This window comes from Oryx dammah, unplaced genomic scaffold (assembly GCF_014754425.2).
Source record: "Oryx dammah isolate SB20612 unplaced genomic scaffold, SCBI_Odam_1.1 HiC_scaffold_17, whole genome shotgun sequence".
In the NCBI taxonomy this organism is placed as follows: domain Eukaryota; kingdom Metazoa; phylum Chordata; class Mammalia; order Artiodactyla; family Bovidae; genus Oryx; species Oryx dammah.
In genome coordinates, this window is record NW_024070201.1 from 26,700,823 (window position 1) to 26,728,448 (window position 27,626).

Sequence of the window (27,626 nt, forward strand, 5' to 3'; positions counted from 1 at the left end):
CACACACACACACACACACACACACACACACACACACACACACACACCCCATCACAGGTTCCCCTTATCACCTTCTCTTTCTCCAGCAGAAGCTGTCATGACAATGCTGGGGAGAAAAGAGCTCCTCTCTGTGGACCAGCTGTAGTCGTGGCCACCAGGTGGCCAGAAGTGATCAGAACCAGACCCTGGGATAAAGGGACACAGGCCTCCAGCACCATGGCAACAGGCTTACAGGTCATGAGCTCCTACACAGAGTATCTCTTTTCTGCCCTCTCTTGAGACCCCAGAATGGAGCAACTCAGGAGGATTCCCAAATGAGCACGGGAAGCCGGATTTGCAAATGAATGTAATGCATCCGGATGGGGGAATTGCAGGAGGCCCCGAGGCCTAGGATGACAGCCCTTTGGTTGGCCTCAGCTATCTTGTGCAGGACCCTCCACCCTCTGCCCGACTGGCCTCTGACAGGCACATAGCACCTTGTTAGAGGCTCAGATCGCGGGCTCCCCAGAGAGCGTGGACAAGTAGACACTCAGGGCTCTCCCCGATGGCCTGGACTATGGTCGCGAAGGCTGTAGTTGATGTCTTCCCACAGGTCGTCGAAGCGGGCCTGCAGCTCGCTCCGGGCCTTGCCTCTGTCGGCTTGGAGGAGCTCCGGGGCAAAGGCACTGTGGCCTGGCGGAGGCGGCGCCAGCTGCTGCTGGACCTGCTCAGTCTCTCGGTCAATGGCGTGAGTGAAGGCGGCAATCTGCCGGAAGGTGTCCTGGCGGAAAGCCTGGAGTCGTTGGCGCACCTCCTGGGACAGCACCTGGGGATCCGGTTGAGCCGCTTCCTCCGCATCGTCAGCGCGGGCACCAGCAAAGACGCTGAGCTCCTCGCGCAGCTGGTCTAGGTTCTGCTGGATGCGCTCGTGCAGGGCCTTGGCCTTGAGCGTGAGCTTGCGGGAGAGCATCTGCACGCAGCGGCTGAGGCGCGCGGGGCTGGCGATGGCGTGCGGCGCCACGCTGCGGTGCAGCTCCTGCACGTGGTGCCCGATGCCGGACACCAGGCGCTCGGCGTAGGGGTGGAAGAGAGCCTTGACGCGGCCGGTGTGGTGCGCCACGCGGTTCTGCAGCTCCTGCAGCAGGCCCCGCGCCTCGTCCACGCCCCCCAGCAACTGGGCCTTGGTGCCCTCTCCGACCACGCGCAACTGCTCCTGCAGCTCGTGCACGCGCAGGGCCACCTGCTCCATCAGCTCCACCGTGTAGGGCTGCAGCTGCCGCCGCAGCCCCTCCAGGTTCCAGCCCACGCGCTCGTGCACCTCCGCCATGTAGGGCTCCAGACGCGCCCGCACCTCCTCCAGCTCCTCCTGCAGCTGCTGCCACATGCCTACCGGATCGCGTGGGAGCCCGGGAGGCTCCCTCCCCTGCGCGTTCAGAGGGCCCAGCTTTTCCAGGAACTTGTCCATATCGCTGAGGTCTGGCTCAAGTCTGTCTTTCAGGCTCCTGGGGGAGGGGACAGACAATCGAGCCATCAGTCTGCTAGCCCACTCACCTCTGCTCCAAAGACGTCACTCACTGATCTCTGGGGAAACCAGGAATGCAGGGCGGTGGTCCCAAGCCAACGGCGACTCCTAAGGCAGGAATTACAAATGTGGCAAAGATCAACAATGATCTGGACAGCACACGTCCAGGTCAACACTGCTCAATTGCTTGTGCACAGAGGCACCTGGACTCTCACATATTCCTTTCGTTCTGGAAGCTGCAACCGGGAGTCCCTTCCCCTGCTCCCTGGTCCAACGTTCCAGAGGACATGAAGGCAGCAGATACAGAGAAATCAGAGGGGGCTACCGGCAGAGGGTGCCAAACAGCCCAGGACCTCCAGGATAGCCGGCAGAACTAGCACCGCTCTGTTCTCTTCCCAGGTGGCGCTAGTGGCAAAGAACCCGCCTGCCCCTGTAGGAGATGTAAAATACACGGGTTCGATCCCTGGGTGGGGAAGATCCCCTAGCGCAGGGCATGCAACCCTCTCCTGGAGAATCCCATGGACAGAAGAGCCGGGTGGGCTACGGTCCATAGGGTCGCAAAGAGTCGGAGATGACTGAAGCGGCTCAGCAGGCCTGTTCTCTTCCCAGGGAGTACTGGGAGGTTGAGAAACCGGGCAGCAGCAGCCATCCCACCCTCTGGTGTCTTCTCCCTTCTCCTGCACCCCTTGCCCTGGCCACTCACGGGGCCTCTCGTGCCAGCTTCTGCTGCTGCTCCACCTTGCCTTTGTCCCCGCTGCTCTGGCTGAAGTAGTCCCAGAAGCCTTTCCGTGCCTCTGTGGCTGAAAGCACTGTGAAGAAGGGGTGAACAGGGGCTGGGTTTCCTCCCTCAGAGTGGAGGAACCCCTCAGTCCACCCACACCTCCAGGGAGAACAGTCCACCCACACCTCCACGGAGAAGTCAGTGTTGGAGACTCACGTGAGAGGAGGGCCAGAGCCCAGGTCAGAACTGCAGCCACGCTTGCCATGATGTTCTCTGAGAAGAGACGTGAGTGAAGGCCTGATGCAACTGAAGAGGCAAAGAAGGGACACTTCCCAGGGGACTTGCCCCAGGGGGCCCTGCCCCCAAATCTGTTAACCCTTCGCTGGGGTGTAGGGAACACAAGCTGTCAGGGCTCAAAAGGACTGACCTAGTTGAACGTGGCTGCAAGGGAAGGGATATCTTCCTGGGATGGAGTGGGATGCTCCTTTTTCATCTCATCAGATCATATGGAGTGTGGAGCTCAAACTGCTTAGTAAAATTTCCCTCCTATCCACTGCCGCCAGGCCCCAGGAGCGGCTCTGTCAGCCACTTTTGCCCCCATTCCCCTGCTCACTTATTCCTGCCCCCATTTCACTGTTGGGAAAACTGAGGTTGGGGTGGAGGGAAGAAGAAATTCTGCCACAGTGCTCCAAGAGGAGGTCCTTAGTTCTTAGTCCCCACCCCCAGCTCTGCTCAATCTCCTCCCTTAGGAAGCCGACCCACATCTCTCTGCCCTGGCTGCTCACCTGCTCAGTTCTGGGCACAGAGAGCAGACATTCCGCTTTATAGTCCAGGGCCTGGGCCTCTGGCAACAATCATTCTGAGTAAATACCACGTGGAGGTTCAAAGAGGGATGACCTCAGCTGCCTCCCCATGCTTACCTCCCTTTTCTGGCACCTAGCAGGTTAAGAGGTTAAGATGAGGTTACCTCCTTTTTCTGGCACCTAAGTGGTTAAGAGGAGAAGGCAATGGCAACCCACTCCAGGACTCTTGCCTGGAAAGTCGCATGGACCGAGGAGCCTTGTAGGCTACAGTCCTTGGGGTCTCAAAGAGTCGGACACGACTGAGTGACTTAACTTTCACTTTTCACTTTCATGCATCGGAGAAGGAAATGGCAACCCACTCCAGTATTCTTGGCTGGAGAATCCCAGGGACAGAGGAGCCTGGTGGGCTGCCGTCTGTGGGGTCACACAGAGTTGGACACAACTAAAGCAACTTAGCAGCAGCAGCAGGGGTTTAATAAGTGCCCTAGTATCTGGGTGCTTTCCCAGTAGAAAAATGCTTCCTGGAAAGTTTTACAAGGTGTGGGCCTGAATTCATGCAAGTTCCCCCTAAACCCTCGACCTCCAACCTTCCTGCAGACCTGCTGGCTGGCCCACCGATAGAGACAAGCCTGTTTGTTGCTGAGGGCCCTGCTCTTACTCAACTGCCCAGAAGCACTGTGTCCCCAGACAGACAGGGACAGTGTCTAGCTGCCAGCCTGAAACTGAGCAGCCATTGACAGCTCTACCGGGATCTACTCAGACAGCCTGGGAAGAGCCAGCATCAGTAGGCTTGAAGACCCACCCACCTCCTGCTTTATGAAATAATCCTAAAACAAGCTGGGGGAGTTAGACATAGTGAGAGGCATCTGGGCCAGGGGACACTGGGCCCAAAGAGTGGGAGCAAGAAAAGGATTCTCCCTGTGGGGAAAGGCTGAACCCTACCTACACAGCCCCTGAGGAAGAGAAGCCAAAAAGCCCAGTCTTCCTCTGGTGAATGCCCACTCCATGTACTTAAACACATACATTCATACACTCCTGACTTTTGCTTCTAAATGTATCTTAAAAAAAAAATCTGTTTATGGTTGTGCTGGGTCTTTGTTGCTGTGTGCAGGCTTTTCCCTGGTTTCAGCAAGCAGGGGCTACTCTCTAGTTGTGGTGCATGAGCTTCTCATTGCGGTGGTTTCTCTTGATGGGGTGCACAAGCTTTAGCTGCTCCATAGCGTTTGGGATCATCTCAGACCAGGGTTCAAACCCATGTCTACTGCATTGGCAGACTGGTTCTTTACCACTGAGCCCCCAGGGAAGCCCTGTAAATGTATCTTGACTTGATCTCCTCTCCTCCATTTCCACCACTGGTAGCATCACTGCCCCACTCACCTCTCACCTGGACCGCATTCGTAGCCCCCGGCAGGTCTCCCTGCCACAATCCTACCTATTCAGTCTACTCTGCTGTGGCTGTTCCCAGCCCACTTCCAGCCTTTTCTTCTGCCACACAAACCTTTGGCATTCCCTGAGCATGCCACCTCTTTCAGGACACTAAGCATTTGCACCTACCATTCCTTCTGTTTGAAATATCCCTTGGTGAACTTACATTCATTTCTTTCAGTGTTAGTTTATATTAGTTAAGATTAGGCTCAGCTGCAAACGACAAAAAAAAAAAGGAGAAAATGAATAGTTTAAACAAAATGGATTTCTATTTGTCTCTCATGTAAAACATAAGCCAACTAAGCCTCCTTCTGTCTTGTTGCATTATCATCTTCAACAAAAGCTCATGTCCAAGTTTCAGCTGCTTCAGCTCCAGCCATCAAATCTACCTCCCAGCCAGCAGGAAGGACATGTTCCCTCCCTTTAAAGACACATCCCAGAAATTGTTCTTACCACTTTTAATGACATCCCATTGGTCAGAACATAGTCACGTGGGTATACTTAGCTGAAAAGGAGAATGGGAAATGTAGTCTTTATTCTGGACGGCTGTATTTCCAGCTGGGAAAGAGTTGTATTATTCAGGAAGAAGAGAAAAATGCTTCCAGGAGGACAAGAGTAGGCTCTGCTGCACAGCTCCAATATCACTCTAAATGCCCTCTTCTGCCCTCACCCATCTCTGGAGACGGACGATTCCACACTAACCATGGAACATTTTGTATATTCCTGGAGTACAGCACTTACTGTCCTGCAGTGCAATGATTTGTTGACATATATGGGATTTCTCTGAGTACAGGGACTTTGTCTAATTCATCTCTATGTCCTCCTCTTATGGTTGATATATCACATAATACATAAAACTGAGTGATTGAATTCATTTATTCAATTGATTAAGGAGCTAAGGTTTAGGGATATTAAATGAGTGTCCATCATCACCCAGTAAAAGGTGCAGCCAGAATTGGAACCCAGGTGTTTATCTCTGATAGCTCAGGACAACATGGGATGGGGCAGAAAGGGTAAAGAGACCAGGAGCTGGTTAAGAAGGGCCTTGTGCAAGCGGTCACTGTAGGTTACGTGATGGAAAGATCACTCTGGAAGGCTGGAGGACAGAAGGCGAAGAGACTGTTTAGAGGCTGTTTTGAGTGACCTGAGAGATGATGAACTCTCTGAACTCAGGCATGGCAGTGAGGCTTGGTAGGAGATAATATATTTGAAGGAACTGAGGTAGCGAACTGACAGTACCTGCTGACTGGTTGCATGAAAGAGGTGGAGAGGAAGGAATCCAGATGTTTCCCAGGTTCCTGGGCAAGTAGGTAGATGACTGCTTAACTTGTGTCCATTCAACAGATGAACATGAACGGTTAAACAAAATATGCTATATACATGTATACAAGGGAATATTATTCAGCCTTAAAAGGGAATGAATTCTGGTACATGCTACAAAAAATGGATGGATCTTGACAACACTATGCTAAGTGAAACAAGCCAGATAAAAGGACAAATCTTATGTAATTCCACTTACACATGGTACCTAGAATAGCCAAACTCAGAGACAGAAAGTAGATCAGAGGTTATCAGGGACTGGGGGAGGGAGAAAGGAACACACATATACCACTCTTCTTTTGCTTTTATTCCCATATAGGTCATCACAGAGTATTGAGTAGAGTTCCTTGTGCTATACACTAGGCTTTTATTAGATATCTGTTTTACATATGGTATTGTGTATGTGTCAATTACCACAATATTCTTAAAAAATCCTTTCTGGTACTCTAATGCTTTTTGCTGAGGCTATGCTATAAAAGGTGGCAAGAATACACAAAAGAACTATACAAGAAAGATCCTGATGAAATTCCAGCTGAGCTACTTCGAATCCTAAAAGATAATGCTGTAAAAATGCTGCACTCAATATGCCAGCAAATTTGGAAAACTCAGCAGTGGCCACAGGACTGGAAAGTTCAGTTTTCATTCCAATCCCAAAGAAAGACAATGCCAAAGAATGTTCAAACTACCACACAATTGCACTCATCTCACACACTAGCAAAGTAATATTGAAAATTCTCCAAGCTAGGCTTCAACAGTATGTGAACCATGAACTTCCAGATTTCACTGGATTTAGAAAAGGCAGAGGAACCAGAGATCAAATTGCCACAATCCACTGGATCATAGAAAAAGCAAGACAATTCCAGAAAAACATCTACTTCTGCTTCATTCACTACACCAAAGCCTTTGACTGTGGATCACAATGAACTGTGGAAAATTCTTAAAGAGATGGTAATACCAGACCATCTTTCCTGCCTCCTGAGAAATCTGTATGCAGGTCAAAAAGAAACAGTTAGAACCAGACATGGAACAACAGACTGGTTCAAAATTGAATGTGGTCCACTGGAGAAGGGAATGGCAAACCACTTCAGTGTTCTTGCCTTGAGAACCCCATGAACAGTATGAAAAGGCAAAATGATAGGATATTGAAAGAGGAACTCCCCAAGTCAGAAAGTGACAAATATGCTACTAGAGATCAGTGGAGAAGTAACTCCAGAAAGAATGAAGGGATGGAGCCAAAGCAAAAATAATACCCAGTTGTGGATGTGACTAGTGATAGAAGCAAGGTCTAATGCTGTAAAGAGCAATATTGCATAGGAACCTGGAATGTTAGGTCCATGAATCAAGACAAATTGGAAGTTGTCAAACAGGAGATGGCAAGAGTGAACGTCGACATTCTAGGAATCACTGAACTAAGATGGACTGGAATGGGTGAATTTAACTCAGATGACCATTATATCTACTACTGTGGGCAGTAATCCCTTAGAAGAAATGGAGTAGCCATCATGGTCAACAAAAGAGTCCTAAATGCAGTACTTGGATGCAATCTCAAAAACAGAATGATCTCTGTTCATTTCCAAGGCAAACCATTCAATATCACGGTAATCCAAGTCTATGCCCCAACCAGTAATGCTGAAGAAGCTGAAGTTGAACAGTTCTATGAAGACCTACAAGACCTTTTAGAACTAACACCCCAAAAAGATGTCCTTTTCATTATAGGGGACTGGAATGCAAAAGTAGGAGGTCAAAAAACACCTTGGGTAACAGGCAAATTTGGCCTTGGAGTACGGAATGAAGCAGGGCAAAGGCTAATAGAGTTTTGCCAAGAGAACGCACTGGTCATAGCAAACACCCTCTTCCAACAACACAAGAGAAGACTCTACACATGGACATCACCAGATGGTCAACACCAAAATCAGATTGATTATATTCTTTGCAGCCAAAGATGAAGAAGCTCTATACAGTCAGCAAAAACAAGACCAGGAGCTGACTGTGGCTCAGATCATGAACTCCTTATTACCAAATTCAGACTCGAATTGAAGAAAGTAGGGAAAACCGCTAGACCATTCAGGTATGACCTAAATCAAATCCCTTATGATTATACAGTGAAAGTGAGAAATAGATAGAGTGCCTGATGAACTATGGAATGAGGTTCGTGACATTGTACAGGAGACAGGGATCAAGACCATCCCCATGGAAAAAAAATGCAAAAAAGCAAAATGGCTGTCTGAGGAGGCCTTAGGAATAGCTGTGAAAAGTGTGAAAAGAAGAGAAGTGAAAAGCAAAGGAGAAAAGGAAAGATATAAGCATCGGAATGCAGAGTTCCAAAGAATAGCAAGGAGAGATAAGAAAGCCTTCCTCAGCAATCAATGCAAAGAAATAGAGGAAAATAACAGAATGGGAAAGACTAGAGATCTCTTCAAGAAAATTAGAGATACCAAGGGAATATTTCATGCAAAGATGGGCTCGATAAAGGACAGAAATGGTGTGGATCTAACAGAAGCAGAAGGTATTAAGAAGAGGTGGCAATAATACACAGAAGAACTGTATAAAAAAGATCTTCATGACCTGGATAATCACGATGGTGTGATCACTCATCTAGAGCTGACATCCTGGAATGGGAGTCAAGTGGGCCTTAGAAAGCATCACTATGAACAAACCTAGTGGAGGTGATGGAATTCCAGTTGAGCTATTTCAAATCCTGAAAGATGATGCTGTGAAAGTGCTGCACTCAATATGCCAGCAAATTTGGAAAACTCAGCAGTGGCCACACAACTGGGAAAGGTCAGTTTTCATTCCAATCCCAAAGAAAGGCAATGCCAAAGAATGCTCCAACTACCGCACAATTGCACTCACCTCGCACACTAGTAAAGTAATGCTCAAAATTCTCCAAGCCAGGCTTCAGCAATATGTGAACCATGAACTTCCAGATGTTCAAGCTGGATTTAGATAAGGCGGAGGAACCAGAGATCAAATTGCCAACATCTGCTGGATCATCGAAAAAGCAAGAGAGTTCCAGAAAAACATCTATTTCTGCTTTATTGACTATGCCAAAGACTTTGACTGTGTGGATCACAATAAACTGTGGAAAATTCTGAAAGAGATGGGAATACCAGACCACCTCACCTGCCTCTTGAGAAACCTGTATGCAGATCAGGAAGCAACAGTTAGAACTGGACATGGAACAACAGACTGGTTCCAAATAGGAAAAGGAGTATGTCAAGGCTGTATATTGTCACCATGCTTATTTAACTTATATGCAGAGCACATCATGAGAAATGCTGGGCTGGAAGCACAGGCTGGAATCCAGATTGCCAGGAGAAATATCAATAACCTCAGATATGCAGATGACACCACCCTTATGGCAGAAAGTGAAGAGGAACTAAAAAGCCTCTTGATGAAAGTGAAAGAGGAAAGTGAAAAAGTTGGCTTAAAGCTCAACATTCAGAAAACCAAGATCATGGCATCTGGTCCCATCACTTCATGGGAAATAGACGGGGAAACAGTGGAAACAGTGTCAGACTTTATTTTGGGGGGCTCCAAAATCACTGCAGATGGTGATTGCAGCCATGGAATTAAAAGATGCTTACTCCTTGGAAGGAAAGTTATGACCAACCTAGGGAGCATATTAAAAAGCAGACTTTACTTTGCCAACAAAGGTCCGTCTAGTCAAGGCTATGGTTTTTCCAGTGGTCATGTATGGATGTGAGAGTTGGACTGTGAAGAAAGCTGAGCACCAAAGAATTGATACTTTTGAACTGTAGTGTTGGAGAAGACTCTTGAGAGTCCCTTGGACTGCAAGGAGATCCAACCAGTCCATTCTGAAGGAGATCAGTCCTGGGTGTTCATTGGAAGGACTGATACCAAAGCTGAAACTCCAATACTTTGGCCACCTCATGCGAAGAGTTGACTCATTGGAAAAGACCCTGATGCTGGGAGGGATTGGGGCAGGAGGAGAAGGGGACGACAGAAGATGAGATGGCTGCATGGCATCACCAACTCGATGGACATGAGTTTGAGTGAACTCCGGGAGATGGTGACGGACTGGGAGGCCTGGCGTGCTGCAGTTCATGGGGTCGCAAAGAGTCGGATGTGACTGAGTGACTGAACTGAACTAAACTGAACTGTACATCAAGGGTGTATATTGTCACCCTGCTTATTTCACTTCTATGCAGAGTACATCATGCGAAATGTCTAGCTGGATGAAGCAGAAGCTGGAATCAAGATTGCCAGGAGAAATATCAATAACATCAGATATGCAGATGACACCACTGTTGTGGGCAAAGAAGAACTAATGAGCCTCTTGATGAAAGTCAAAGAGGAGAGTGAAAAAGTTGGCTTAAAACTCAACATTCAGAAAACGAAGATCATGGCATCTGGTCCCATTACTTCATGGCAAATAGATGAGGAAACAATGGAAACAATGAGAGACTATCTTCTTGGACTCCAAAATCACTACAGATGGTGACTGCAGCCATGAAAGAAAGCAAAAGATGTTTGCTCCTTGGAAGAAAAGCTATGACCAACCTAGATAACATATTAAAAAGCTAAGACATTACTTTGCTGACAAAGGTCCATTTAGTCAAAGCTATGGTTTTTCCAGGAGCCATGTATGGATGTGAGAGTTGGGCCATAAAGAAAGCTGAGCACCAAAGAATTAATGCTTTTGAACTGTGGTGTTGGAGAAGACTCTTGAGAGTCCCATGGACTGCAGGGAGATCCAACCAGTCCGTCCTAAACAAGATCAGTCCTGAATATTCCCTGAAAGGACTGATGCTGAAGCTGAAGCTCCAATACTTTGGCCACCTGATGTGAAGAACTGATTCATTGAAAAAGACCCTGATGCTGGGAAAGATTGAAGGCAGGAGGAGAAGGGGATGACAGAGGATGAAATGGTTTGATGGCATCACCAACTCAATGGAAATGAGTCTGAGCAAGCTCTGGGAGTTGGTGATGGACAGGAAAGCCTGGCATGCTGTAGTCAATGGGGTGACAAAGAGTCAGACACAATGGAGCGACTGAACTGACTGAAGCTATAAAGTATGCACTTGATTGTCTGAATCATCATCATCACCACCATTTCCAAGGTCCTTTCTGTGGTGCAGAGGAGACACCTGGAACCACATTTCCCAGAGTTCCCTTCTCTCTGTGGGCCTAGATAAGAGTTACCAGTGTAAGATGCAAGGGTAGAGACCATTATTCTTCATTGGTTGTTGCAGGCAGATACACAGCCAGACTTGGTGCTTAAAGCAGCTTCCAGGCGACTTTTTCTTCTTTTTTGTTAATTTTTATGTGTTTATTTATAGCTGTGCTGAGTCTTTGTCGCAGCTCATGGGCGCTTTGTTGCTGTGCACAGGCTTTCTCTAGTAGCAGCGAGTGGAGGCTGCTCTCTAGTTCTGGCGCTCGGGTTTCCCATGGCAGTGGCCTCTCTTGTTGCAGATTATGGGTTCCAAGGTGCCCAAGCTCAGTATTTGTGACACACAGGCTTGAGGCATGTGGGATCTTAGTTCCCAGAACAGGGATTGATCCCATGTTTTCTACATTGGCAGACAGATTCTTAACCACTGGACCACCAGGATAGCCCCCTGGGTGATTTTCTTAAGAATCACTCTCATTGGCTTTGCAAACTAAGATAGTTAGGTGAGCTTCCCATTTGTAGGGGCTTCACTGATAGCTCAGTTGGTAAAGAATCCACCTGCAATGCAGAAGACCCCAGTTTGATTCCTGGATCGGGAGTATCCACTGGAGAAGGGATAGGCTACCCACTCCAGTATACTTGGGCTTCCCTTGAGGTTCAGCTGGTAATGAATCCACCTGCAATGCAGGATACCTGGGTTTGATCTCTGGGTTGGGAAGATCCCTTGGATAAGAGAAAAGCTACCCACTCCAGTATTCTGGCCTAAAGAATTCAGTCCATGGGATCACAAAGAGTTGGACACAACTGAGCAACTTTTATTTTCCCATTTGTAGCCACTTACAGGCGAGTTTTTGAGAATCACTCCTTCTAGAACTAATTGAGATGGTCATTCCTTCAGCCCTTCCAACAGTTTTATCAACCTTTAATTTTCTACAATATAGTCTTTTACACTTGAAAAACTGAATGGCTTCTGTTTTTCTGGCCAAACCTAGAATAATACAGTAGGTAGATGAAAGACACACACCCATGCCTCCCTGTTTGATGATATTTTATAGTTTTAGTTTTTTAAATGTTTGGGTCGGTTGGAGGTATTTGTATATGTGTACATGTTAGGTGTGCACATATGTGTGTGGAACCATTTTATTTTCTTTTATTTTCTCTGGGTATTTGCAAAACACATAGGGCCAACATAGAAATAAATAAATAAATAAAACCTCTTATGAAAAAAAGTACACTTACAAAAGAAAGGCCTGCAAGGGATCAGTGCCTTAGCCCCTCAGTACTATAGCAACTCTGATTGGTCCAAGGAAGTAAACAGACATACAGAGGGAGAAGGCCTCGAAGTGGGCCTCGAGGGGGAACTCAAGGCCAGAAAGTGGGTCTGGGTGGAGGGAACGGTCCCCGCTGGTAGCCGTAGGGTGGAGGTCAGGGAGGGCCAGTGTATCCATCCATGAGGGGGCATCAGTAGAGGAGGTCCATGCATACCATGTGGAGGCATAGGACCTGGGAGACCCATGGTAGAGCCAAACAGAGGCCCTTGGCGGGAGTGGGGCATGCTCATGGGAAGATGTCCAGGATGAGGCATCCCAGATGGTGGTTGGGGTGATGGCTGCCCACCAGAGACAGGGGGCCCAGCATGGGGCTGAACCAAGCCATGAGGGCTATGGTGGGCCAGCTGCATCTGGGACATCTCTAGATGGAGCTTCCCACCCATCGGTGAGGATGTGAGTGTCCGTGTCCAGGATGTCCAGCCCCTGGGGTTCCCGGTGATGGGGGGCCATGTCCTCCAGCCCCAGGAGGCATAGGTGGTGGGGGCATGGCTGGGGGTATCCTAAGTGGAAGGGTCCCAGGAGGTGGTACTGGGGGTGGGATGGAGCCAGAAGGAGACGTGCATGGAGGAGGAAGCCCAGACCCCAAAGATGATACCACAGGATTGGGCACAGAGGGTGGAGGGGGTGCATCAGCAAACAGCTGATGAGGGTGGTCAGCCTGGGAGAGTGGTTCTGTGCTGCCACAAGTCATTCAGCTGCTGAGCCCTGGCACTCGCCCCTGGAGTCCTTCTGTGTCCTCCCGCAGTGATGGGGAGGCTATAGAGGTACTGCCCATTCATGGCTCAATCGCCGCATCCAAAGCATCAAATGAAACTGAACTAATAAAGGCATAACCTTTGGAGTTGCCTGTGTCAGGGTCCCACATAATCCTGGGAGTTTGCAAGATGAACCCATAGGCACTTAAAGTATCATGAAGCAACTTGTCATGGGTCTCTGGGTCCAGGTTCCCAATGAAAATGTTGGCCCCCACATCCAAGTTTTTGCTGTGAGCCCACCTGTATTGGCTTCCCATAGAGTTTGATCATGTTCATGATGTTTATGGCTGAGTCAGCATCTTCCTCACTTAAGAATTCCACAAAACCACAGCCTTGGTGCTGACCAGTGACTCTATCCTTTGGCATGTGGATGTTGACTACTGGCCTTGCCTGGAGAGTTCGTTCCCACAGCAGTGGTTTACTAACCTTCTCATCAAGGCCCCCCATGTGGCATCCTGGTTCCACTTGGACAGAGATTGGCCTAGTGGCCATGGTGGAAAAGCTCCCGCTGTCTCCCATTTCAATATTTTTAAGTTTTTTAAAATATATAAACCACTTTTAAAGTCTTTATTGAATTTGATACAATATTGCTTCTGTTTTATGTTTTGATTTTTTTGCCTGCAAGGCATATGGGATTTTAGCTCCCTCACCAGGGATTGAACCAACATCCCCTGCATTGAAATGTAAAATCTTAACCACTGGACCACCAGGGAAGTCCCTATGAACCATTTTAAATAATTGTATATGGAGTGACACTTCACCCTAAATACTTCAACATACATCTCCTAAGAATAAGGACACTGGACATAAACAGAATACCACTATCACACCTACGAAGGGTAACATAATTCTTCAATATCATCTCATGTACACCATATATTCAAGTTTTCCCCTGTTCTCTCAAAATGGCTTTTATAGCTGTTTTCTCTCTGTCTTTTTTTAAAATTCAGGATCCAACACACTTCCTCAGGTTGTTATGTCCCTTAAGAATATTATTCACCAGCCCAGACACTGACTTCTTTTGAAGAGCCCAGAGAAGATGATATGAATTTAACTAATTTCCTCATCATTAGATTCAGGTTAAACGTTTTTGTTCAGGTCTTTGGATTCAAAACCCAATACCCTAAAAGCTCTTTCTTATAGAAGAAAACAGCTAATACATGTGAATAGAATGCTGTAATTTTTCTAAATTGCTATTTTGCAACCCTCAGGGAATATTTGATTCAAGCAAGGTTCATCAATAAATGCTAAAACCATTAAATGAAGCATTATTGAGGAAAGGGTCGCATACATGCCTTCCCCACAGATTACGTATCAATCACTAAACTTTACTTTTGTGGTGGAAAAATCTAGTGGGTTATCTTAAACAAGTGATCAAATTTAACATCATCAAATAGTGGGGCAACCAGATATTTTAATAATACAACAAGGAGAGTCAGATAACACTATGAAGTGTCTTGAACCAGATTATTTCCACAAAACTTGTTTAAGCTTCCTTGTCTTCACTGTTTTGCTGTTGCATAGTGTGTGCGCTTAGTCACTCAGTTGTGTCCGACCCTTTGCGACCCCATGAACTGCACCCTGACAGGCTCCTCGGTCCATGGAATTCTCCAGGCAAGATACCGGAGTGGGTTGCCATTCCCTTCTCCAGGGGATCCTCCCAACCCAGGGACTGAACCCAGGCCTCCCATATTGCAGGCAGATTCTTTACTGTCTGAGCCACCAGGGCTAGCTGGGTTTCACAGACAGCTGCACTTTTGGAAGAGAGTTAGCCATCTGTCTTTGTTTTTTTTTTTCTCTAGTTCAATAATTGACAACATAACCTGGAAGTAGAGAAAAAAAAATTTAATGTATAAAGATGAAAAGGTACCTTGTTCTTGGACTTCCTTGGTGGTACAGTGGATAAGAATCCACTTTGCAATGCAGGGGATACTGGTTCGATCCCTGGTCTGGAGAGATCCCACATGCTGTGGGGCAACTAAGTCCGTATGCCACAAGTACTGAGCCTGTGCTCTGGAGCCCATGAATCACTACAACTGAAGCCTGCATACCCCGGAGCCCATGCTCTATAGCAAGAGAAGCCATTACATTGAGAAGCCCAGACACCACCACGAGAGAGTGGTCCCTACTCTCTGCACCTAGAGCAAGCCTGAGCGCAGCAACCAAGACCCAGAGCAGCCAAAAATAAATAAAATAAAAATAAATAAATATTAAGAGGCATAAAGAACAGAGTTTGAAGGCCCAATATATTCCTACTAGGATTTCTGCAGAGATAACAGAGACACTTCAGAACAGGCAATATTCAAAAGATGATGACTAAGAAATTTTGAAAACTGAAGAAAGTTGTGAGCTGAGTCATCATATATAAGGAGCATCCTGAGCCTTGTGTAAGATTAAAATTAAATTAAAACAAATACGAATCAAGACACATTATAGTGAATCTGCAGAACATCAAAGACAAAATATCTTAAAACCAGCCAAAGAGAAAAGACTAATTATCTACAAATGAAAATTATTAGACTCTCAGCTGGCTTATCAGCAATATATTTTCAAAGGACTGAGGTAAATGAATGGCCAACTAAGAATCATACTCAAGTAAACTGTTATTCAAGGGTAACAGGTTAATTTCAGAGAACGACTTTTATCACTTACAGATCTTCATTCAGAGAACTACTCAGGGATTTCCCTGGTGGCTCAGTGTAAAGAATCTGCCTGCCAATTCAGGAGACATGGGTTTGATCCCTGATCTGGCAAGATCCCACATGCCGCAGAGCAACTAAGCCATATGCCACAACTACTGAGCCTCTGCTCTAGAGCCCAAGAGCTACAACTTCTGAGCCCACGTGCTGCAGCTCCTGAAGCCCACTTGCCCTAAAGTCTGTACTCCACAGAAAGAGAAGCCACCGCAATGAGAAACCACTGCACCGCAACTAGAGAAAAGCTCCTGCAGCAATGAAGACCCACAATAGCCATAAACAAATAAAAATGTTTTTAAAAAGAACTACTCAGGATCTGAAATGGAAACAGACCCAGAGAAAAATGGGATACAGGTAACATGGAAGCAATAAACAATGAAATTAATAACTGTTTAGGTAAACTAAAAAAGCATTAGTGATTTTACATGTATTTATATAAATATGTATATATATATTTAAATATACATATATTTAATCAACTTAAGATGAGCTTTTATAACTAAAAATTGGCAAAATATTAGAAATTTCATATAGTTCAACCTAACAGTGTCAGACTTTATTTTTTGGGGCTCCAAAATCACTGCAGATGGTGACTGCAGCCATGAAATTAAAAGATGCTGACTCCTTGGAAGAAAAGTTATGACCAACCTAGATAGTATATTCAAAAGCAGAGACATTACTTTGCTGACTAAGGTCCGTCTAGTCAAGGCTATGGTTTTTCCTGTGGTCATGTATGGATGTGAGAGTTGGACTGTGAAGAAGGCTGAGCGCCAAAGAATTGATGCTTTTGAACTGTGGTGTTGGAGAAGACTCTTGAGAGTCCCTTGGACTGCAAGGAGATCCAACCAGTCCATTCTGAAGGAGATCAACCCTGGGATTTCTTTGGAAGGAATGATGCTAAAGCTGAAGCTCCAATACTTTGGCTACCTCATGCGAAGAGTTGACTCATTGGAAAAGACTCTGATGCTGGGAGGGATTGAGGGCAGGAGGAGAAGGGGACCACAGAGGATGAGATGGCTGGATGGCATCACTGACTCCATGGACGTGAGTCTGAGTGAACTCCGGGAGATGGTGATGGACAGGGAGGCCTGGCGTGCCGCGATTCATGGGGTCGCAAAGAGTCGGACACGACTGAGCAAATAAACTGAACTGAACTGAACATAAAACATTTTTTTTTTTTTACTTTACAATATCGTATTGTGTATGGCAAAACATAAAACATTTTTATGGGACTTCCGTGGTGGCTCAGTGGCTAACATTCTATGTTCTCAATGCAGGAGGCCCAGGTTTGATTCCTGGTCAGGGAACTAGATCCCACATGCTGCAACTAAGACCTGGTGCAGTCAAATAAGTAAGTAAATATATTAAAAAAATTTTTAAACATTTTTATGGGTAGTTTTGTCTGCTTTATTCACTGTTGTATTTCCAGTGCTCAGAACACCTCTTGCCACATGGCAGGGAGCCTCAATAAATGTTATAGATGAAGGGACTGCTTGACAGGAGCTGTTGGAAACAACAAAGAAAATATTAGACCAAAGTAGTGTGGAAAGCGAGAAAGGAGAGGTCAAAGTGAAAGCTTTCTGCAGTCTTTGCATTATTCAGAAAAAAGATAAGAATATTGATTATCTTTAGACTTTGTTAAGTCAAACAGGAAGATTAAAATTTCAAGGACAACCCATTAAAGAACACAAAGAAGAGATAACTTTCATACTAGCATATGGGAAAAAGAGGCTAAAGAACATCAGATTGACTTCCAGTAAAGGCTGATGGATTGATTATATGCATTAGTCTCTGCTCTTTTCTCAAATCCCAATAAAATGTCACAGAAGTGTACTTTAAAAAAAAAAATGCATAAACCCACAAAGAGAATTAGAGACAAAAGGAATTTGAGGAGCTGGAAGACCTGTAGATAGATGATAATAACTGAACACACCTGAGAAGATGGATTTTGAGGCAGCAGTGGAGAAAGTCCAGGAAACCCCCAGATCTGTATCACTAAACTCCTGAAAGCTCAGTTATTAGCAGCCACAGATTCTTTTCAGCTGGGTTACTGTCCTTCCCCCAAAGCAGCAGGAAGCCAGAGGTTTATTCTCTGGAAAGAGTGAAACAGCAGTTCTCTGGCCTGGGGAAAACGAGATATTCTTGTGGCCAGGATTTGTATATCTAAAAACAGAGGATTTAAGTAAAACTTTATATATTGAGTTATAAGATTCCTCTCTCCACACACTATCCTTCCTTTTGGCCAAAATGTTGGCCTGTTTGGCTAAAGCTAAACAGAAAGGAGACTGGAACATTCTCCCCGTGTAATTAGACTGAGCCAAGAAAATATTAATAGGCCTAAAGACATACTTTGGAGGGGTTTTGTGGTCAAGATGAAACACTATAAACTGACCCATGGACTCAAGGCTTCATATCAATCAGCTTCATTTGTTTCTTCTAATTTACCATGAAATTTTTCTAACATATAGAAAAATTAAAAGAACAGTACAATGATCACCCTAATACTCTCCATCTAGGCCCAGTAATTGTTAACATTTTGCCATCTTGACTTCCTGTCTATATATACATATTTTATATGTATGCTTCACCCTTTGGAAGTTGCAGGTAGCATGTGCTTTTTCCCTAAACAACTTCAGCTTGCATATTCTAAAAATTAAGGACACTCCTCTACAAAGCCATGATACTCTTATCTTTCTTACCTAAGAAAATTTATATACAGTTTATGCTCAAATTTTCCCATTTTTCATTTAATAAGCTTTTTATTATTGCTTTATTATCTTCTCAATCAAGATCCAATCAAGGTGGGGGGAGGGATAAATTAGGGTTTGGGGATTAACATACACATACCTACTATATATAAAATAGGTATCAACAAGGACCTACTGTCAACAGGGAATTCTACTTGATATTCTGTAATAATGTACATGGGGGAAAAATCTGAAAAAGCACGGATAAATGTATACATATAACTGAATTAGTTTGCTGTATATCTGAAGCACAATATTGTACATCAACATAAACACAATATTGTACATCAACATCAACACAATATTGTAAATCAACTATTCAGTTCAGTTCAGTTCAGTTCAGTCGCTCAGTTGTGTCCAACTCTTTGCGACCCCATGTATTGCAGCACGCCAGGCCTCCCTGTCCATCACCAACTCCCAGAGTTCATTCAGACTCACGTCCATCAAGTCGGTGATGCCATCCAGCCATCTCATCCTCTGTGGTCCCCTTCTCCTCCTGCCCCCAATCCCTCCCAGCATCAGGGTCTTTTACAATGAGTCAGCTCTCCGCATCAGGTAGCCAAAGTATTGGAGTTTCAGCTTTAGCATCAATCCTTCCAAAGAAATCCCAGGACTGATCTCCCATGTCCAAGGAGCGGTAGCTGCATGGGTGCAGGAGGGCCGAGAGGAGCTACTCCACGTTCCAGGTCAGGAGGGGCAGCTGTGAGGAGATACCCCTCCTCCAAGGTAAGGAGCAGCGGCTGCGCTTTGCTGGAGCAGCGGCTGCGCTTTGCTGGAGCAGCCATGAAGAGATACCCCACATCCAAGGCAAGAGAAACCCAAGTAAGATGGTAGGTGTTGCGAGAGGCATCAGAGGGCAAACACACTGAAACCACAATCACAGAAAACTAGCCAATCTGATCACATGGACCACAGCCTTGTCTAACTCAATGAAACTAAGCCATGCCATTGGGGCCACCCAAGACAGGCGGGTCATGGTGGAGAGGTCTGACAGAATGTGGTCCACTGGAGAAGAGAATGGCAAACCACTTCAGTATTCTTGCCTTGAGAACCCCATGAACAGTATGAAAAGGCAATATGATAGGATACTGAAAGAGGAACTCCCCAGGTCAGTAGGTGCCCAATATGCTACTGGAGATCAGTGGAGAAGTAACTCCAGAAAGAATGAAGGGACAGAGCCAAAGCAAAAACAATACCCAGCTGTGGATGCGACTGGTGATAGAAGCAAGGTCTGATGCTGTCAAGAGCAATATTTCATAGGAACCTGGAATGTCAGGTCCATGAACCAAGGCAAATCAACTATACTCTAATGTAAAACAAAAATTAAATTAAAAAAGAAGATTCAGTCAAGCTTCATGCATTGCCCCTGGTTGTCACTACTCTTTAGTCTTCACTAAATTATTCCCATATTTTAAAAAAATGACGTTGACTATTTGAAAAGACCAAGCCAGTTGTCTTGTAGAATGTCCCACATTCTTAAACCGTCTGATGGTTTCTTCGTAGTGTCATTAACCTTGTTTCCCTGTCTTCTGTATTTCCCATCAATTGGAATTCAACTAAAGACTCAGTTATGTTCAGGCTATGTTTAAAGTGTTTCTGACAAGAATGTGCTAAAGAGAAGGCAGGAACTTCACATTATATCACGTCAGGAGAAAGGCAGTGTCCAGGCGTCCCACTGTTAGTGAACCTGAGTTTCATCACTTGTCAAGATGGTGACTAGGAGTTCTCTTAGTTGTGAAGACATGCTATTTTCCTTTGTAATTAACATATGATCCCTTGGCATTCTTGTTCCTTGGCAACCTGATGAATTAGCATACATTCAAGATCTTTCTTTGAAATGATTATTTCATTGGAGGTGCTGCACAATGGTGACTTTCTGTCATTTCTTCTACATGTGTTAGCTGACATTCTATAAAGAAAAGCTCTCCCTTATCAATAGGGGTGAACTACAGTTCTTCCTGAACATCAGGGTAAATGCTTAATGATTTCCTTTGATCAATTTATAGAAGAAAGTGAAAGTCACTCAGTCATGTTCGACTCTTTTCGCAGCCCATAGTCCATGGACTTCTCCAGGCCAGAATACTGGAGTGGGTAGCTTTTCCTTTCTCCAGGGGATCTTCCCAACCAAGGAATTGAACCCAGGCCTCCCACAGTGCAGGCAGATTCTTTACCAGCTGAGCCACAAGGAAAGCCCAAAGGAAATGTTTAAATATTCTCCTCAATGGTGGTAAATTAAATTTTATCTTTATCTTTTGGTTGTCATTTTGGACTCAGGGAATTATTTTCTTTTTCAATTTTTGTGACAATTCACAGTCATTACAATACAGTATAGCCACATTTGATGCTCAATCTCTTCTTAGAAATTTGGCTAGTGTGAGCCCTTTCAAGCTACTCCTGTGTTCTTTTAACACATCCCGCCTATAAGTCAGAGTTCTTTAGAGAGACAGGATCAATATCTAAAGAGATTTATTATCAGGGATGCTGAGAAATCCCACAATCTGCTATCTGTAAACTGGAGATCCAGGAAAGCTGGTCTAAGCTCAAAGGCCCAAGAACCAAGGGAGCCAAAGGTATAAGCCCTGGGATGAACTCAAAATCCCAAGAAAAGGAGGTAGGGTGGGGGTGCTGATTGTGTTAATCCCCAGTCAGAGTCCAAAGGCCAGGAGCTCCAGTGGACAAGAGCTGGAGAAGGTGAAAGTTCCAGCTCAAGCAGAGAGATGGAATTTGCCCTTCCTCTGCTGTTTTGTTTTATTCATACCCTTTAGTGATTGGATGTGGAGTCTTCTCTGGTGGTTCAGTGGCTAAGACTCTGTGCTCCTAATGGGGGAGACCTGGTTTGATTCCTGGTCAGGGAATTAGATCCTACATGCTGCAACTAAGATCAAAGATCCTGAGTGCTACAACTAAGACTCAGTGCAGTCAAATAAATGCATAAGTATTTTTTAAAAAAAAAGACTGGATGATGCCTACCCACACTGGGGAGGGAAATCTTTATTTACTCCACCAGGTCAAATGCTAGTCTCTTTCAGAGACAGTCCTACAGACACACCCAGAAATAATGTTTACCAGCTACCTGAGCATTCTTTAGCCAGTCAGGTTGACACTTTGAATGCTTCCTTGATTTCTGATGCAACTAGACTTCCCAAGCTCACCTTTTCCTTGGTTTGCCCCAGATCTGGATCAGCCATTTCTGCAAGGGGACTTGGTTTGTTTTAGTGAAAAATGGTGTTTATGAACCAGGTTCCAGTGCTTAGCATAGTGTGCTCATTGCCATTGGGTTGTCTTTGCTTGTAGGCTCTTGCAGTTAATGAAAGATATGAGATATATGAAAAAATTGATGACTTCAATAGATATTTCTAATTCAATTTTTTAATTGCAAGATCTTTCTTTTAAAAGATTGTTTTATTCCTTTTCTCTTATGCATTAATTTGCTTTAAGCTACAATACACATAAATAGTTTCTTTTAGTTTATCATGTGTCTTTTAACTTTGCTTATTGGTAGGAATATGATCTTTTGTCCTGCAAAATATTTTTATTTTTGTATAGTGAAATTAATCTTTTCATTCACTGCTTTTGGATTTAAAGTCATAATTAGTGTGTCACTACTCTCAAGTTATATAGTGAATCACCTATATTTTCTCTTTAGTACTTGTATGTACTTGTATGTATCTCTCATGCATTTGAAGTTTATTCATCTCATTTATCTTTCAGGCTTTGGAGTGTATGGTATGAGGAATGAATCCAACTTTATCTTTTCCCAAATAGCTATTTAGTTGTTTCAATACTGTCTCCCCATTAATCAAGATCTAATGTTTCTCACATACTAAATTTCCATTTGTTCTTGGACCTACTTCTGGACTCATCATTCTGTTCTATTTGTTTGCCTCTTCATATGCCAATACCAGACTGTTTTACTTTAGAGCTTGGTAGTATGTCCTATGAGCTCTGTAAGAGTTTCCCACTTACAAGCAGACCATCAAGAATCATAATACATCTAAAGAGAGTCTCTCATATGAAAAATATGGGCCAAAATAAAAAATAGAAAACAGCAATGTACAGAAAATTAGTCTTTACAGGGAGAAGAAAATAAAAAAGGAAAAACGCAGACAGATGTAAGAAGAGATATTTTAACCATAAAACCAGAATAAAGTTTTTCTTTAAATATTAACATGGATGGTCAGGGGGAAAAAACAGCTCTTGGATATTTAAAAAATTACAGAAATAAAATAAATCAAAATAAACAAGCCAAAACACAATAGGAGGATTACAACATAAAGAAAGTTGGTAAAGATGAAATTTTAGAATGTAAGAGAACCAATCCTGGAGCTGTAACTTTCAGACAATAAGAGTTCCAGTAAGAGACAAAATAAGGTAAACTATCAAAGAAGTTACTCAGGAAATTTTCTCTGAACCGAAGGAAACGAGTTGCTAGACTGAAAGGGCCCATTGAGTACTCTCATGCCTAGTGCAGTAATTGCAAACAGACCCACACCAGAGCATGACCACAAAGAGAAAAAGAAGATGTTATGGGATGCAAGTTCCTATGCCTGACACACAGGGAGGCCAAACAAATGGAAACGTTGGAGTCTGGAGAAGAGGAAGATTTATCACAAGAGCCAGGCTAAGAGAATGTGTGACTCATGTTCAGAAACCTCAAAATCCCCAATGCTTTTGGGGACAAGCTTTTAAAAGCAAAATAAGGGTTAGGGGTTGCGGGGTGTGTGATTTTCTTCTGATTGGTTGGTGGTAGGGTAACAAGGGCAGTGTTCCAGGAATCTCATGCTCAGCCTGAAGTTACCATCCTCCACCTGGGAGCTGACTGTGACTCAGATCATGAACTCCTTATTGCAAAATTCAGACTTAAATAGAAGAAAGTAGGGAAAACCACTAGACCATTCCGATATGACCTAAATCAAATCCCTTATGACTATACAGTGGAAATGACAAACAGATTCAAGGAATTAGATCTGATAGACAGAGTGCCTGAAGAACTGTGGATGGAGGTTCATGACATTGTACAGGAGGCAGTGTTCAAGACCATCCCCAAGAAAAAGAAATTCAAAAAGGCAAAATGGTTGTCTGTGGAGGCCTTAACAAATAGCTGAGAAGAAAAGCTGAAGGCAAAGGAGGAAAGGAAAGATATACCCATTTGAATGCAGATTTCCAGAGAATAGCAAGGAGAAATAAGAAAGCCTTCCTCCATGATCAGTGCAAAGAAATAGAGGGAAAAAATAGAATGGGAAAGACTAGAGTTGTCTTCCAGAAAATTAGAGATACCAAGGGAACATTTCATGCAAAGATGGACACAGTAAAGGACAGAAATGGCATGGACCTAACAGAAGCAGAAGATATAAAGAAGAGGTGGCAACAATACACAGAAGAACTGTACAAAAAAGATCTTCATGACCCAGATAATCATGATGGTGTGACCACTCACCTAGAGCCAGACATCCTGGAATGGGAAGTCAAGTGGGCCTTAGGAAGCATCACTACGAACAAAGCTAGTGGAGGTGATGGAATTCCAGTTGAGCTATTTCAAATCCTAAAAGATGATGCTGTGAAAGTGCTGCACTCAATATGCCAGCAAATTTGGAAAACTCAGCAGTGGCCACAGGACTGGAAAAGGTCAATTTTCATTCCAATCCCCAAAAAAGACCATGCCAAAGGATGTTCAAAATTGTGTGGAAGGATGTTCAAACTACCACACAATTGCACACATCTCACATGCTAGTAAAGTAATGCTCAAAATTATCCAAGCCAGGCTTCAACAGTACGTGAACTTCCAGATGTTCAAGCTAGATTTAGAAAAGCAGAGTAATCAGAGGTCAAATTGCCAATATCTGTTGGAGTTTCAAAAAAGCAAGAGAGTTACAGAAAAACATCTATTTCTGCTTCATCGACTATGCCAAAGCCTTTGACTGTGTGGATCACAACAAACTGTGGAAAATTCTTCAAGAGATAGTGCCGGGGTCCAGCCCCCGCAGGATCCAGGGAAACCCAAGGGAGAAACGGCGTCGGCGATTGCGATTGATTTAGAGAGAGAGAGATAGATAAGAATGTTGTAGATAAGAAAATAGAGGAGAGAAAGAGGCTGATATTCCTTGGTTTACATAGAGAACCAATAAAACTTCAAGACAAGAAGTTTGCCCTGTTCACGGAGGCCACAGGTGCCGTCCCGGTCTCCCAAGGGACTGAAGGCGCAGGGCACCTTCCTGTTCAGGCCTTAGAAACCCAGGCAAATAAGTAGACACAGCAGATCTCTGTACTCCAGATGGGAACTAGCCTGAAAGAGAGAGTAAGAGGAGGAAAATGACTGACACGAGGAGATCAAGCTGCTTTGATGAGCAAGATCCATAGCTTTATTTTTAAACGATACTTATATACTTTTTTGTACAAAGAGGGAAATGAAAGATGCAAGGTCATACAGAGTCAGCCCAAACATTCCAGCAGTTTTGCCCTTATCGAAACCATAATTTTTCTGCATACCTTTTCCACAAAAGATGTTGTGTACAGTATCTTCTGGCCTTGGAGGCCTGTGAACATTTTATGACCCTCTTTTGATAAAGGCTGCTCAACCAGAAAACTTATTTTCCCTCAAAGTGTTTTTTCTTTATATTTCTAATCTATGTCAGCCTCAGAAAATGCCAAACAGAGTTACATTTTTCACAGAGCAAAGGTGCAGTGAGTTACAAGAGAGAATCAATTAGCTCAAAAGTCTGATATGGTTAAATTCAAGGCTACACTTGTTTTCTAGCATTCTCACTATGTTAACTAATGCATTCCCAGGTGCACAGTGGATAAGAGATATGGGAACTTAGCAACAAGCATTGGCCCAGTAATGAAACCCTACATCAGCAATAGCACTACTCTAATAACTTTTAACTCTTTCAAAGGCTCTATGTTTTAGGCTTTCTGTGCTTCTCACAGTTGGGAGGCTGTAAATAATTGTATGCATAGCTGCAAGAGTCTGGATAACCTGCCAATTCAGCTAGAATGTTAACAGAGGGGGTTTGATTTGAAATATTACTCTCATGTCCAGGAGACTTATTAGCTATAGCCCTAAGTTGATTTTCTCCAGAGAAAGGTGGTCAGGGTTAGCCCCCTGTTAATGTCAGAGGAGTTGGGGAAAGTCATGAAACAGTAAAACAGACAGATTCTGGTTTTGGGGTAGATGCTCGAGAAAGCTTAGGGAGCCCCTTGAGTTCTGAAACCCTGCTTAACTGTTCTCTTCTACATGACCCTGTCATGGGTGGGATCTCCCATGGCAGCTCCTGGCAAGATAGGAATACCAGACCACCTGACCTGCCTCTTGAGAAACCTATATGCAGGTCAGGAAGCAACAGTTAGAACTGGACATGGAACAACAGACTGGTTACAAATAGGGAAAGGAATACATCAAGGCTGTATATTGTCACCCTGCTTATTTCACTTTTGTGCAGAGTACATTATGAGAAATGCTGGGCTGGATGAAGCGCAAGCTGGAATCAAGATTGCCAGGAGAAATATCAATAACCTCAAATATGCAGATGACACCACCCTTATGGCAGAAAATGAAGAAGAAGTAATGAGCCTCTTGATGAAAGTGAAAGAGGAGAGTGAAAATGTTGGGTTAAAACTCAACATTCAGAAAACTAAGATCATGGCATCTGGTCCCATCACTTCATGGCAAATAGATGGGGAAACAATGGAAACAGTAAGAGACTTTATTTTCTTGGGCTCCAAAATCACTACAGATGGTGACTACAGCCATGAAATTAAAAGACGCTTGCTCCTTGGAAGAAAAGCTATGACCAGCATATTCAGTTCAGTTCAGTTCATTTCAGTCGCTCAGTCGTGTCCGACTCTTTGCAACCCCAGGAATCGCAGCATGCCAGGCCTCCCTGTCCATCACCAACTCCCGGAGTTCACTCAGACTCACGTCCATCGAGTCAGTGACGCCATCCAGCCATCTCATCCTCTGTCATCCCCTTCTCCTCCTGCCTCCAATCCCTCCCAGCATCAGAGTCTTTTCCAATGAGTCAACTCTTCGCATGAGGTGGCCAAAGTACTGGAGTTTCAGCTTTAGCATCATTCCTTCCAAAGAAATCCCAAGGTTGATCTCCTTCAGAATGGACTGGTTTGATCTCCTTGCAGTCCAAGGGACTCTCAAGAGTGTTCTCCAACACCACAGTTCAAAAGCATCAATTCTTCGGTGCTCAGCCTTCTTCACAGTCCAATTCTCACATCCATATATGATCAGCATATTAAAGCATATTAAAAAGCTGAGACATTACTTTGCCAACAAAGATCCTCCTAGTCAAAGCTATGGTTTTTCCAGTAGTCATGTATGAATGTGAGATTTGGATTATAAAGAAAACTGAGCACCAAAGAATTGATTATTTTAAACTGTGGTGTTGGAGAAGATTCTTGGGAGTCCCTTGGACTGCAAAGAGATTAAACCAGTCCATCCTAAAGGAAATCAGTCCTGAATATTCATTGGAAGGACTGATGCTGAAGCTGAAACTCCAATACTTTGGCCACCTGATGCGAAGAACTGACTCACTAGAAAAGACCCTGATGCTGGGAAAGATTGAAGGCAGGAGGAGAAGGGGATGACAGAGGATGAGATGGTTGGATGGCATCACCAACTCGATGGACATGAGTTTGAATTAGCTCCAGGAGTTGGTGATGGTGTGCTGCAGTCCATGGGGTTGCAAAGAGTCAGACACAACTGAGCAATTGAACTGAACTGAACTTGGAACTCAGGAAAGGTCTAGAAAGCTGAATCCTTTTTCCTACAAACAAGAAACAGGAGACAAAGAAAGGGTTTGAACCCAGGAGGGCCCCACAAGAGTCCTGCTTGGTTTCAGAAAAGCAGGGATAGAAAGTATGTGTGTGTACAAGATGTGTATAAGTGCAAAGGAACTCAATTTCCATTAACAATTAATGGATAATCATAAACCTGGAGCTAAAATAAACCTAAAACTGAAAAGTCAAGAGTAATAACACAGGGTTTTCTAAGAGCCAAAATTTATTTTTGCAGAGTAGAAAATGAAGATAAGCTTGAGGGACTTCTGTCATTTCATACTAACCTGTAGACTTGTTGGACATTTAAAACTCTGTACTCTGGTGAAGTAAAAACAACATTTTAAAGTCCATAAAAAATTTTTTTAAAGAAATACAATACAACCAGGAGAAGTACAAGCAGAAAGAT

General features: G+C 44.3%; 1 protein-coding gene, 1 long non-coding RNA gene and 1 pseudogene across 2 annotated transcripts in view; all 3 read right to left on the minus strand.

The window, feature by feature from the left end:
- Positions 1–63: 63 nt before the first annotated feature.
- On the minus strand, positions 64–3,036 carry APOA5 (apolipoprotein A5). Its single transcript, XM_040258079.1, has 3 exons — positions 2,439–3,036; positions 2,205–2,310; positions 64–1,481 (listed from the first exon to the last, which is right to left on the minus strand). The coding sequence occupies exons 1-3, from the start codon at positions 2,485–2,487 to the stop codon at positions 530–532; spliced, it is 1,107 nt and encodes a 368-aa protein (XP_040114013.1). The 5' UTR covers positions 2,488–3,036; the 3' UTR covers positions 64–529.
- Positions 3,037–12,164: 9,128 nt separating this feature from the next.
- Positions 12,165–13,493, minus strand: LOC120876100 (annotated as a pseudogene).
- Positions 13,494–26,467: 12,974 nt separating this feature from the next.
- The window catches only part of LOC120876306, an 18,244-nt gene continuing 17,085 nt past the window's right edge, over positions 26,468–27,626 (minus strand). The window contains exon 4 of the long non-coding RNA XR_005724145.1: positions 26,468–26,492. This is a non-coding gene — a long non-coding RNA (uncharacterized LOC120876306). The remainder of the gene's footprint in view (positions 26,493–27,626) is intronic.

What these genes read in the sequence shown, in the direction of transcription:
- APOA5 (XM_040258079.1), bottom strand. Translation starts at nt 2,487, where the DNA reads ATGGCAAGCGTGGCTGCAGTTCTGACCTGGGCTCTGGCCCTCCTCTCA. An exon ending in GGCTCTGGCCCTCCTCTCAC is followed by an intron (nt 2,311 to 2,438) that starts GTGAGTCTCCAA and finishes CCTTCTTCACAG; the next exon opens with TGCTTTCAGCCACAGAGGCA. An exon ending in AAGCTGGCACGAGAGGCCCC is followed by an intron (nt 1,482 to 2,204) that starts GTGAGTGGCCAG and finishes CCCCTCCCCCAG; the next exon opens with GAGCCTGAAAGACAGACTTG.